At 49.7% G+C, this 13,628-nt stretch overlaps 1 protein-coding gene across 1 annotated transcript in view; it reads right to left on the bottom strand.

The window, feature by feature from the left end:
- The window catches only part of LOC118007326 (arf-GAP with SH3 domain, ANK repeat and PH domain-containing protein 2), a 121,373-nt gene that overhangs the window by 22,424 nt on the left and 85,321 nt on the right, over positions 1 to 13,628 (bottom strand). Inside the window, exons 16-17 of the mRNA XM_035000345.1 lie at positions 12,362 to 12,495; positions 4,964 to 5,058 (exon numbers count right to left, since the gene is read on the bottom strand). Of these exons, the coding sequence (XP_034856236.1) occupies positions 4,964 to 5,058; positions 12,362 to 12,495 (229 nt within the window). The remainder of the gene's footprint in view (positions 1 to 4,963; positions 5,059 to 12,361; positions 12,496 to 13,628) is intronic.

The raw sequence follows: 13,628 nt of genomic DNA, 5'->3' as shown, positions 1-13,628 counted from the left end.
CCCGGGGCAGGGTGCCTGGGCCTTACTCAGGGGCTAACGGTAGCTGGCCAGGTCAGGCAGACTGGGAGGCCCTCCGCAAAGGTGAAGATGCTATCTCCTCAGTCATGGGCACCGCGCCTGGCAGGAAAAGCATGCACCATATGTCTGATGAACCAGAACAAACTGGCAGTCTCTGCGCTCCATTTTCTGGCCTTCCTGTGGCACAGTGTTCGCAGACTCTACCTCCCGACAGAGCACGGAGTGGTGGCAACTCTGAGAAGCCAAAGGCAGCATGGGTTCAAATCCCGCCCCCACCACACTGACGGTGTATCTGGGACAAGCATCCTATCCCTGGAGGCCCCAAGTCTTATCTGTGCAAGTATGTACCCCACACCCTCGTGGAACTGTGACAAGTAGGTGAACTGACATTTGCAGGACACGCGGTAGGTCCTTTTAGGACCCTAGAACTTGCTGATGAACTTCAAAGATAGAGAGCAAGAAAAACAGTAGTTCCTGTGTCAGGAGGACTCTCCATATTTTACTCCAATGGCCTTAACAAGTTACCGCGGAATAAAAGACGTGGACAGGATTTTTGAGAGGCACAGTGAATAATGCTAAGTTCCCTGTGGCCACCAGGTGAGAAGTGTCAGGAAGCAACCCAGAAACCCATCAGCTGATGAATGGACAAACAAAATGTGGTCTCTCCACACAGCCAGACAAGGGAACAAAGTACCGACACAGGCTGCAGCATGGATGAGCCCTGAAAACATTACTCGAAGTCAAAGAAGCCACACGAGGCCACACACGCTATGATCCTGCATAAACAGGATGCCCAGAAGAGGCCAATCTGTGGAGACATAAGGTAGATTAGCAGGGCCTGGGGGAGGGGGGGGCAGTGCCAGTTAATAGGTGCGGGGTTTTGTTTTGGGGGGATGAAAATGTTCTAAAATTGTAGTGATGGGGCGCCTGGGTGGCTCAGTCGGTTAAGTGTCTGCCCTCAGCTAGGGTCATGATCTCGGGGTCCTGGGATGGAGTCCCGCATCGGGCTCCCTGCTCAGCGGGGAGTCTGCTTCTCCCTCTGCCTCTGCCTCTGCCCCCCCACCCCCGGCTTGTGCTCTCTCGCTCTCTCTCTCAAATAGACAAAATCTTTAAAGTAAAATAAAATTGTGGTGATGGATGCACACTCTGTGAACATGCTGAACAATACTGAATTTACATTTAAATGGGTGAACTGTATGGTATGTGAATTATATTTCAATAAAGCTGTGAAAAAAAAGCATGTCAGAGAAAACAAAATTCCACCGACAATACAAAAACTTAACTTTAGCCAACAGACGTAGAGAGACACAGGGAGAATAGCACCACAGGATCAATGCCCTTGGCTCCCTTCTGGAAACTACTCTTTCCGGAAAGTGAAGTGCCCTGCAATTTCAAAAAGCTGGGCAGGGGAGGCTGAAGGAACAGCCAGGGCCTGGTGGTCGGCTCGGAGCGCCCGGGCTCAAGGTCAGATGGCTGCTCAGACCCGCTCTGCCTGTCGAGGGCACCGTGGGCAAGCCCCTCCGGAGACCCCACCTGCTCACAGGGCTGCTGCAGGTTACATGAGAGAGCACATTCTAGAAACAGCATTCTAGAAACACCAGCATGGAACCAAGGGGCTCGTAGTGCCAAGTGGAACCTGGTCTGCTCTTCTCAGCTCAGGCACTGCTCCCTCCCATCCTGCTGCCAGGGCTGTGCCAACCGCCTCTGCTGTCGCCACCAGTCACCGAGCCCCTCCGGTCAGCACCCCAGGGCCCGGGCTGCAGTGCCCCAGGGCCGGGAGCGAGCAGGCCAACTCCAGGCTCTGTCCGAGAGGGTAGCAGGGGCTTCACTCCTCACTGCTGACGACCTGACCTAAGACATCCACGGCCTGGGTGCTTGTAAAGTGCAGACTGCGTGAACTGTGCTAACCAATGTATGTGCGTCGCCTCACAAACCCTTACAGAGAAGTAAACTGAAGTCTACGGAGGGACATAAGATTCTGTTTCCTCACGCAGCGGGCAGGTTCCCTGAGGGGGCCTCCTAGCACAGTGTGGCGCACAGAGAGCTGCTCAGTGACCTTCTGGGCTTGACGGTGTGCTCTACCTGACAACGATTCAAATTCTATGGGTCTCCTATGATGGGTGGTTGGACTAGACAGCTTTCAAGTTTTAGGGAGTTTCAATAATCCTTGTGGGACAATCACCAAGGTGACCTCCCCTGCCTCCCTTGGAAGGAGCTAGAGAGATATTGGCCCCTTTACTTGTTTTTTAATGTATTATGGGCTCTGCGTCCCCTGAAGGTCATTCCTACACAAGCCCCAAACCAGACCTGCTTTAGGCACCACCACGCTCCACGGCTTTGTGGGGGAAGTTCACTCTGCCGGCGCCATCCCCTCCCCACCTCTTGCTTTTTAGAGAAAAGCAGTGAACTGACAACGCTTTTGGCACGTGTTTAGGACAGGTTTCTTGTACTTCTGAAGGATGGGCCTGTGTAAGGGTCCTGAATCACAGGAGGAGCAGTGGGCCTCCGTAAGCAGACATTAATCTGCCTGCTTCCCCCCTTCCACCTATTTCTCTCTCTGCATACCCCCCCAAATCCAAAATCTGGGATTCACAGGCCACTACAGGGTCTTCAGCTTCCCTTTCAACAGATTTATCTGCAGATGGTGTGTTCTGCTGAGATAAAGCCAGCAACAGTACATGCCTTCTCATGTGCAAGTAAAGTATCAGCTTATTTAAGTAGCCACAGAGCTGGGACTTCATCTTTGACTCGTTGATTCATTAAATATGTACTAAACCACCACAAGCAACATGTTGTGGCAGAAAATACAAAAGTAAGGAAGATGCAATTTATTAGAGAAATGGGTATCGATACTCCAGTATGGTAGAAAGTGGGATGAAAGGTTTTAAAACTGAGCCAAATGCTACGGGAGCAGAGAGCCCAGCAGTTAATTTCACCTGAGCAGGTATGAAAGCGGGCGGCATTTTGCCATCACACTGGCCATCCACCCTCATTTTGGGGGGGGGGAGGGCTAAACTTCCTTTTCATTTGTGCCAAGGTTGGGGGGGGGTGTCTAAACGCAGACAATATGTTTATATTGAAGGATTCGAAGCAGATAGTGCTCATTTTTTAGAATCATCTAACCCCAGAATAAACAAATTCTCTGCTTTTTATAAAGGACCCCTGATACTTGGAAGAAATTATTTATCATATGCTTTGTTCAAAATTGATCAACGTTACAGCATTTCAGGAGACTGGTACCTTCTCTTTGAGTGCAGGTATTAATTAGACTAAATAAATGTGCCATACCGGACCATGGAGTTTCCTTTACTCAACAGGATCTTTTAGCTACCCTAGGAAAAGCTGGCTCACCTCTGGGTAACTCTCTAGTTGAAACCTAAATTGCAAGGACCCTAAGTTTCCGGGGTCTGTGGGATCAGTGTGTAGCATTCACATTGCCTCTACCACCCACACCCACGGCGAGCGGAGTTGCCAACACCACCAAAGTGCATGTGTCACCTCACCATCCCATTGATGACCGGCCCGACGGCTCTGTGAGCAGTGGAGTGTGATCCCCTGCTTATGTTAGAGAAGAGGGCTCTGAGAAGCTAGCAAGCCTGCCCAGGTCCCACCATCAAGGAAGGGCTGGATTTCCAGGTCCGGGTAAGAATACAGATTTGGAACTCAGGTCTTCACCCAGAGAGGACAACAGCCTCGTGCCTGGTGTCCAATCTCACAGAACTGCTACAGCACGAACATTTGCTACAGAACTCCAACATGAATCAACTCTAATCCAACACCAACCAAACGCTCATCTCAGATACCGATACCTGATGGCCACGGGCTGGGTTCATGCCCTTAGATGTCTATGCTGTCTTACTACATGGAGTCACCTCACCTCAATGCAAAAGAACACAGATCCTACAATCTCAGCTTCCCAAAGACACATCCCAACAAACGGGCTACAAACACCGAAGCTCTCAGCTTCCGCCACAGGCCTGTACACGGCCTCCCATGTGTCAAAGCTCTCTTCAAGCACAGCTCACTGTCCTCACCCAATGTCCTTCGGGAGGACCTCTGCCATCAATTCCCTCCCACGCTTCTTCCAAAGGCAGTGCTGTCTCTGTAAATGAATTTTCCTACTCTCTCTTATCACATTTTCCTCATTTCCTCCTCTCCTGCTGGAACACTTGGATCCAGACTCACCACTCGAATGCAGGTGCTGTGTCCTCACTGCCCTGCAGACACCTTCCTTCCTTCCATCTGCCCCACTCTGCATCGCAACAGAGCAGTGACCAGCCAGCCCCCAGCCGCCTGGAGCAGACGGGCCAGCCGCTGCCCTGACCTGCTGCCCTTCCATCCACCTCTCCCTCTCAACAACCAGTGTGATCTGGGTGATTTATGCTTTGTTTGATAAGACTGGCAGGAAAATCTCCTATAAGCTCTGCTTCATCAGGCCAGCGGATGCACCATGAGGCACAAAAGCTTCTCGGTCAGGTTTTGTGTCAACAGTAAAACAAAACCAAAAAAACTCTTGTTGAAGGAAACACACTCCACATTTGCAAGGACCCTGGGAAAGAAAATGATACGTAGTCATGTATCTATGACAACTAACCCTCCCAGTGGCTGAGAATTTATGCGGAGAGAAGGGGAGAGAGAAGTCCCCTGAGGCAGAAGCGAGGGGGTACCCACACGCCACCAGCAAGGGCGACACTCGTGTCCTCCTTTCCAGAGAGCGAGCATCGGCCAAAGCTGCCTTCCTGTGGTTTCTTCCTAAGAAAACCAGCCACACCAAATTTTTATTTGGATACCCAAAAAGGTGACTTACACAAAAACACCCAGGCTGATTTATTCCCTAAAGAAGCACCACTGAGATACCCCAAGCTTGTTATTCTCCTGTCTCTCGGGGCTCAGGTACAAGGCCAATCTTTGCTCAGAAAACTAGAACAGCCAGTTTCATACTTACATGTCACTGCCCGGGTTGGGTTTGACCGAGTCTTCAGCTGGAAGGCAACACTCCATAATCTCATTAAAGCCTGCGTTCCCAATATTCTTGGCAAGCTGCAAAAACAGAAGTCTATTTCAGGGTACTCAATTATTAATCCATTCCACTGCTACACACTACTCATGCATCTGATGATTTATTTAATGGCCACTAAGAAATAGAGCAATAAAGTGGCTTGCCGTTAATAAAGATGGATAAAACTCAAACCCCAAAGGTACCCATAAAACCAGAGATAAGAAGCAGCACGTCTATTACAGAGAAGTGTTCTCATAAAATGTCCCCTGGATAGAGTACCTAGATGGACAGGAAGAAGCAGTAACCTGGTCCAACGTCAGTTTTCCTCCTTACCCACGCCCCCAAAAGCTCAAGCTCCAAGTGAAATGGATCTAATAAGATCTATTTACGCCAGCAAGGAGGTGTCTCTGATACAGTGGAGTGGGTGCTGGGCCAGGAAGCCAAGACTTGGGATTAAATCACGGTTCAATTTTCTGGTTTTGTGACCACACACAAGTCAGTTTCCCTGAGTTTCGATTTTTCGTCAGTAAAATGGGGATGACACCTGCCTTGCTGGGTTGTAATAATAATAAATTGGGACAATTTAGGTGAAAGCATTCTATAAACTGAAGCACTAAAAATGTATTTGTTCCAAATGTAAGGTCCCCACTCGACAATCAGCCTTTTTATTTGTCAAAAATTAAATGAACACATTTTAGTTAATGCTTATTGAATCCTCGGCACTATGCTCGATGCAGCAGAGAGGAAGACAAAGGTCACGGCTTGTCTTAGACCAGCTACCCTGACGGTATGGTGACTGGCATCTCCTGAATGGATGCACAAACTCTGAGTGATCAGGAGCTACTTAAAAGCAGGGGTTTAATCATCATGTCCCAGCATCCAGCCCAGCACCTGACCGAGATTAGCTTCTTCCATGTTTAATGAAACAAAACTGAGTGGGAGCACCTAGCACAGGGCTTTGGAGAGAGGAGGTATTTTAACTTCCGTGTTGAAAATGGCACAATGGGGGGCGGGGGGGCAGGGGGGGCTCTGCTACTTCTACTCTCGAGGAGTGACGTGGACACAGGGTAACCACAGAGGTTCTGGGAGGTAAGGCTGCTGCTTGAGCAGCCTCTTCTCTTTCCGAGGCAGCAGACTGGAAGGAGCGGCCAAAGGGATCTGAGTTAGATGAGGTCGAACCTTCTGGTGGCAAGTAACATGACACAGTGAAATAGGATTGTGAGGGAGGCCGAAGGACAGGGGACATGCGTCAGCTTATAACTTCGTGATGAGCCTTCCTAATTTTACCGTCCTTGGTAAGTGAACAAGGCATCCTAGATGGCCTGAAGCACCAAGCACTAACCGACCCCACCTGGGTCCCTAGTCCTGGAATGGTGGTCTCAAGCCATTGTCAGGTGACAAAACCCCAGGGCCTCGCCGCCGTTTCCCCAAGAATGAGGCTGATGGTCAACCATGTCAGCTGACAGCACCGACGTACCAAGGAGTCAACGCCTACAATGGATTTCTCAGATCGTCAGTGACAGATCCAGGACTGAACCTCGGGATCAGACCCCTGTTTAGAGCCAGCCATGCTCTCACAACCCATCTTTCACTATAATGTGGACACCGTCCCCTCGCCAAGCACCATCGTTTTCAGAAGGTAAGTGACAGAAAAGCCACAGCACCCCTCTGTGTGCGAGGGGCCCACATGCCTCCGAGTCTGTGGTAGGCAGATGGGAGGGGGCGTGAGGAGGAGAATTCCCTGGGAATCAGAAAGCTGCCTCCCTTCTGCTTGGACTTGGCTAGTTTACCAGGGGACAGCTGGTCCAGGGAGCCACCATATCCATGCGTCACACTCGTCCAATGCAGAGAAATGTGCCGCCTCACAGTTTTGCCAAGTTCCAGCGAATATTTCAGCCTGCAAAGAACTCCTTTAGAATCATCAACAAAAGCAAAGCATTTGCAGATGGAGGCTGCAGGGTCATGTCAAGAAAATGTGGGTCCCAGCAGGCCTCGTGGGCAGAAGCCAAGGAAGCAGGAAGCCTGGTGGGAAGCAGCCCCCAACACTCCCAGAGGACTTTGAGGGCGACACCGAGCAGACACAGGGTCAGATCAGATCTAGGAGGGTCTGAAGTGCCACATCACTCAGCAAAGCAAATGCTAGCCCCTACTCAGTCCGCAAACGCACACTGAGTCCTTGGGCATGCTGGGCGCTGAGCATGAGACCCGACCCTGCTTGGAGAGAGCTCAGTCTAACGAGAGGGATGTTGACAGAAAGAGATGCCCAGTGCTGAGGGCTGGGAAAGAAGTCTGTGCTGAGCACAATGAGTGAGGAGACAACAGGTGTACATCAGCAGGGCAGTTGCCTGGTCAAGACGCCGGCTTTACCCCACTTGCCTTGCGGGGAACCCTGCATGCCTCCCCCTCACTGCATGGAAGCACCTGAGCACGGGGACTTGGGAGTCCCACATTCCTGCAGATCTGTAGCACCTACCCGTGCAGGGTCCACGGAGCCAGAGAGAGGCCTTAGATGTTATCTGGAAATTGTGTTTAGAGTTTGGGGTGAGGATGTGGAAAACCTCCTGCCTGTTTTCATGTTTCCAGGTGGAGGGAGATCTACTCTTCTGACATTTTTCCCTGTTTTTATGCCCCTCAACGGGAGGAATGGACAAATGAGAGAAAGAACTTCCCTGAGAGAGGGCCTTAGCCCAGCTGTACCCAGAGAATGCCACACTGGGGGCGGTGGGCTCCTCCTGTCCGGAGCCTGGGGGCTGTTGTTACCTCACGTGTGAACCTGGTCAACCAATCTGGCTTCTCTCAGTAACAAAGCAGACTTTTGGGCCGCTCCCATCCCAGCAGTATGGAAGGCCAGAGGGCATGACACACCGTTAATGTTCAAATGGGTAAAGGCCCAGGGAAGTGAGGGCACTGGACCCCAGCAGGCAGAGCCAAGAAATGCTGTGAGCTCGCAATTCTGACCTCCAAAAAAGGAGTGGCTTTCATTCAGTGCCAGGTGAAACAGCGCTTCCAACTGCAAGGTAGCTGTCAGTCTCCACGGGCCTCCCTCTCCCCATGCTCTCCTTCAGACCGGGCGGTCAGCGGGCCGCCTCTCCACTGAACAGCTTGTTAACAACCTCTTGAGAAGGGAGGCAGGACAAAGTCAGGGAGCACAGGCCCCTGACTGCTCCGTGCATGAACCTTTAGGATGCGCAGAGCATTGTGTCAGCAATATGTGCTCCTGAGCTTCCTGACCCTGCTCTTCAATTTGATGGAAAAGATTTTAAAATTACTGACCCCACTTCAATTTCATAATATCAAATTTTCCTTTATTAATTTCAAAGGTCATATGATGTCAAATGGATCATTTGATACAAGGACATTAGTACCAATGGTACTGTTTTACATATGAAATGAAAATCAACGCTGAAATGATGACCTATGTTAGGGAGAAAGTTTACCTTCCCCAAATCTATGTTTACCAGGAGATTTCTGAAAGCAGGTTTGCTTTAAAATCGAAGGATAGCAAGCAGTGTGTGCTGGAGTATCAGTTCAAATGACATGACTTCCTAGAACTAATTGGTACCTTCACATACCCAGTTTCTCTCTGCTGAGTAAGACATGATTCTAAAAGCAGGTGGAGGGAAGAAAAGATAACTGCTAGCCAGCCACCTTCACAGATGCCGTTGAAATCCACTCAGTTAATATGGAAACCAAGCATGCTCTGAACCCAAATATATAAAAAAAGGAAATGGTGACATTGCCACAGCATACCATCCAAGGGAACTGTGGGCAAACCTGAGACCAGAAAATAACTCACGGAATTAAGCAAAAAAATTTTTATCATGAAGAATATGGTGAGGCCATATGGGAGAACAGGAGCGACATTCTACGTGGCAAGCATCTGTTTAGGAGCACCATGCCAGCCAGAGAATGAAAATCCCCACTCATCACAGCACACCTCCCTGAGATATGAGCTCTAGGACTGATTCACCTCAAGGACAGAGAATCACTGAGCCTGTAAAGCAGTTTTGCCCAGGACATTCCCACGGAGACGCTGGGAAGTTACTTTCCAGTTCTCCCTCTTAATAGGGTGCAAAGAAGTTTAATCAACATTTGCTGCACAAGAACACATACCATGATGAACAACTCAACCAAACACCCTGAGGTCACCGCTCCGCACATCCTAAAGGTTCATGCACGGAGCAGACAACCAGAGTGGAATCTCCCTGTGGATTCACACACAAGGACATGTGGATCATTCTTCCGAAAGGATTTAAAGTCATCTTGGAAAATAAGGAGAGCTAATCCTTCACAGTGCTTACGATGTGCCAGACATAATTCTAAACACACACACAGAGACATCTATGTGTCAAGCCTTCAGGAGATCCTCTGTGCAAGCATCCAACTGTCTACACAGAACAAAAGAACCTGGATACTTTAGAAAGGCTTGACTTCATAGGGGCACCTGGCTGGCTCCGTCGGTTAAGTGTCCAACTCTTGATTTCGGGCTGAGGTTGTGATCTCAAGGTCTTGGGCTTCATGTTGGAAGCCTGCTTGAGATTCTCCTTCTCCCTCTGCCCCTCCCCACTGTTCAAGCTCTCTCTCTAAAATAAATCTTTAAAAAATACGTAAATAAAATCTTTCAAAAAAAGGGCTTGAACTCATGTTTTATAAATGAATCCTAACCCAACACACGCTGTCCATGCAGCGCTTGACTTCTCAGCTGCGCAGTAAGGGTTCAGGACAGGATGTCGGGCCCACCGTCCTGGTACGCAGTGGGTGGAGTTGGGGAGATGCCCACCTCCAGTGAGCAACCACACAAGCAGAGTTGAGGGGCAAGCGGAGGGTGGGAGTGAACCTCGCAAAATTCGGGGCCCTTTTCCCTCTGTTTTTCTTTTTTCTTTTTTGAAGGTTTTCTTTCTTTATTTGACAGAGAGAGACAGATTAAGCACAAGCAGGAGGAGTGGCAGAGGGAGAGGGAGAAGCAGACTCCCCGCTCAGCAGGAGCCCGATGTGGGGCTCGATCCCAGCACCCTGGGATCATGACCTGAGCTGAGGGCAGATGCTTGACCGACTGAGCCACGCAGGTGCCCCATCCCTCTGTTTTTCTGTAACCATGAGGGAGAGTCTGGAACTATGGCAGAGGTCAGGGTCTAGAAATACCTGCAGATATTAAATAAGCAGGCTCTGCCTGACGGCTCCATCAGGGCTAACAGCCGGCCAAACAAACTCCCGGGAACATTTGCTGACAGAGGCCCTGGGAGAGAGAGACCAAGATTCGAACCCAGTATCAGAAGCCACCTCATCATTTCACTGAGATGTAAACATCTTCCCTTCCACCTTCCTTGGCCTTTTCCTGTCTAGTGGGCAAGAGTCTCATGAAGACCATCAGCTGAGGTTTTGAGACACGTTTAAGCAGGCGTAACAGATGTGCTGGGGTCAGGCTCCTACCAGCTCGTGATTGCCATTAGTAAAACTACATTATATAAACTCACAGTTACATAAATTATATTGAAAACAAAGTAAGCGTCAAAACTCATCACTTCTGAGTCATTTTACTACTGTTTCTGAAGTCACTGAGGACCGCCGTTTGGAGGCAGACCCCCCATAGGAGGGTATGTTACCAAGCACCTCTTTCGCACCACACAGTCGGTAACTCGCACTGGTTACTCAGACGGCGCAGATTTGACAAAAAGGTCATGGTGGGAGTACTGACATCACGCGGAGAGACTGTTCAACATTTGCTGGGGACGGGGATGGGGAGGGGCGGCAGCCACGCTTGCATGCTCAGCACGCGGCAAGACGCGCCCCCACAAAGGCCGGTTGATGTCCCGGGCTCCTCAGAGGTTAAGTTCGAGCTCTGGGATCAGATGAAAGGGCCCCGTCCCCAATCTGGCACTTCAGTAACCACATAACCTTGGGCACGTTATAACATTCTAAGCCTCAGTTCCTCCTTTGTAAAGTGGGGATAAATACCAAGGTCATTGGTTGTCGTGAAGGGCAAATGAGCTAATATATACCAAGTGCTCTGTGAAGGGCCTCGTACAAAATAAGCAATTATTATTTCACCAAAAATCACTGAACACTTCCCACTGTCTTGAGAAAACCAGCAACGGCAATACAGCAACTGCCAGAGTTTACCAGAGAATTCGTGCTTCTCTGAAAACAGACTGTGGGAATCTCAAATCTACGCCACCATCAGCTGCCCAGGATACCACCCCCTGGACACATGCAGCTCTAAGACGTGGGTGGAATGCACCATGACATCGACAATAACCACACTGTGGAACCAAGGATACACTGCTGGAGTCCTGCCGAGTCTAGCTTAGTTCTAAACTTGACGTCATCAGGGATGTGACTCACCAGGAGACCAGAATTCACTCTAGTTTCTCCCAACTTTGTGTTTCAAGACCATAAAGGAATCCTCTGGAAAGACTGGAAGGATTTGACAAGATAGTACAAAATGCATTCGAAGTTCAGACACACTGGTTCTACAGCAGTCATCAATAAAATGCACAGCTCCTTGAGAGGTATATTGACCACAATCATTGATTTTCTGTCAAGACTACCGCTCTTTTCATTACAATCAACGGCAATCTGCAACCACTTAATGTTCACTGTCCAATGCCCAGCTACGCCAAGTGTTTCTAACACCGCTTACCACCAGCAATTACAGACTCTGAAAACAGTTCACAAAAGCTCCATTTTAGGTGGCCTCGAAACACCTAGTGTGATGTGCCTTTTCCTCAGTGGGGCCAGTCTCAAAACTCTGGACGTTACATGACAGAAAATGCTTCAGCCTCCCAGGATCAATGTACATCGCACTGCATGGCTTATGTGTTATCACCGAACCAAGAATGAAAGCCTTCCTTAGAAACAAAGGCAGTAAAAGCAAAGACCAGTGTCTCCCCGAAAGGGCGACAGTAAGGGCCCGAGGAAAAGAGCACTGAAGGCTTGAGCCGAGTGGTGACCACAGACTTGGCAGGAATCTGCGGGGGACTCGGGGAACACGTCCTCGACTGTCTCTGGGCTCGGCGTTCCGCGTGTGGTTAAGGAATGGGGTGAGCTAAACTGCACCACCATCCTAGTCCACGATCCTACAACAGTCGCAGCCCTCCTTTCTGTTTTACTTCACTTGATTTGTTTAAGAACCAAGTTTAATAACAAAAAGTGCCCTCACTACCAATAGCCAAGAAGGAGGAATCATCACTGAGGTTCTAATTGCCCAAACCCATCTGGAAAAAATCAACAACCATCAGCCCAATGGAATTTCAAGAAACCAAAATGGATTTGAATGCCAACATGAAAACTCAGCTTTCAGCTCATTCATCATTTCCATTTCAAAATCAAGGATCTGAGAATTACCAGCAGCTCAGATGTTCCTAAGACATCTAACGTGAGGGACTGCATCCTCGAATAGTGAACCCCGAGCTCCCGGTGGATTCCAGAGCACTCAATGCAGGTCAGGATGCCCAGATTGGTGGAAAGCCATGTAGGATCTGCCAAAGAGAACAGGGAAAATTGGAGCTTGCAGTAAGTAGCGGGCCGGGGTCACAACATTTGTCCTGTAGGGCTACTGCACGTGGAGTTTTGAGCACGAGCGTTTTCTCAATCCTTGACACAAGCCAGAGCTCTCATTCACCGTTCACTCTGCATTAGCACTGCACACAACACACACACACATGCACGTGTCTGCTCTCCGTCCTCTTCCCATCCCTCCATTTCCTTACGCATTTGTCTCGACCACCCTTCCATTCATTAAGAACTCCCCAGTGACAGGCGTTGTGAACACGCGGGACGCAGTGCCCTCTAGTGGGCACAGGTCTCTGAGGGGTGTCCTGAGCATCGACCATGCCCATCGCCAACCTTGGTCAGAGCAGCAGAGAAAAACCGCCACAGTCTAGTGCCAGATGGGGAACAGACTTACAATGTGTCTCTATGTTCGCACAACATTAACGGTACCGCTAGAGAGCACCTACTACGTGCTGAAGCCATACTGTGTGCTCAGCACTTCAGGGGCAGCAGGAAGAGTTCTGATCGTAAGAGCTTTGGAAATTGCGGAGACTGACACAGAATCCTTCATTCAGCACATACAAGAGCGCCAGCAGGCGAACAGGTCAGGTGTCTACACAGTGCTCAGCAAGGAGAAGGGCCTTACTGGGGCGGGGGGGGGGCTACACGGCCTCCCTACCTGTGCCGAGGCCCAAGGCCATGCCAGTGCCCCGTCAACATGCTGCTCAGAGCAGTTACTTACCCCCTGAGGCATCCTACTATGCGCTGGCCACACGGCAGACACTCAAGACCTGCCTGACAGATGAAAGCTAGCCTGAAAATGGGGCATTCAAAATAAAGCCTACTCGAGGTACCTTATCACGGCCAGTAAGTACCATTCTCTTTCGAACCACCTGCTGCCCTTGGAAACTCACAGCAGGGAAACAGCATAACCTGGGTCACGAGATCACAGTCAAGTTCTTTTTTTAAATGTTTAATTATAAAAAACTTTAGCCGTTAGGAAATACTTCTGGGCATCTGTGTTTTCACTTCTACCCTATCGGCTGTATCACGCTCTCACACGCTCTCCGCAGGTAGGAGTGTGTTTCGACTACTTTGTACCAAGTTTCACGTCACCCAC

This window comes from Mirounga leonina, unplaced genomic scaffold (assembly GCF_011800145.1).
Source record: "Mirounga leonina isolate KUSES-001 unplaced genomic scaffold, KU_Mleo_1.0 Mir_118, whole genome shotgun sequence".
NCBI lineage: Eukaryota > Metazoa > Chordata > Mammalia > Carnivora > Phocidae > Mirounga > Mirounga leonina.
This window is presented reverse-complemented; position numbering and strand designations above follow the sequence as displayed.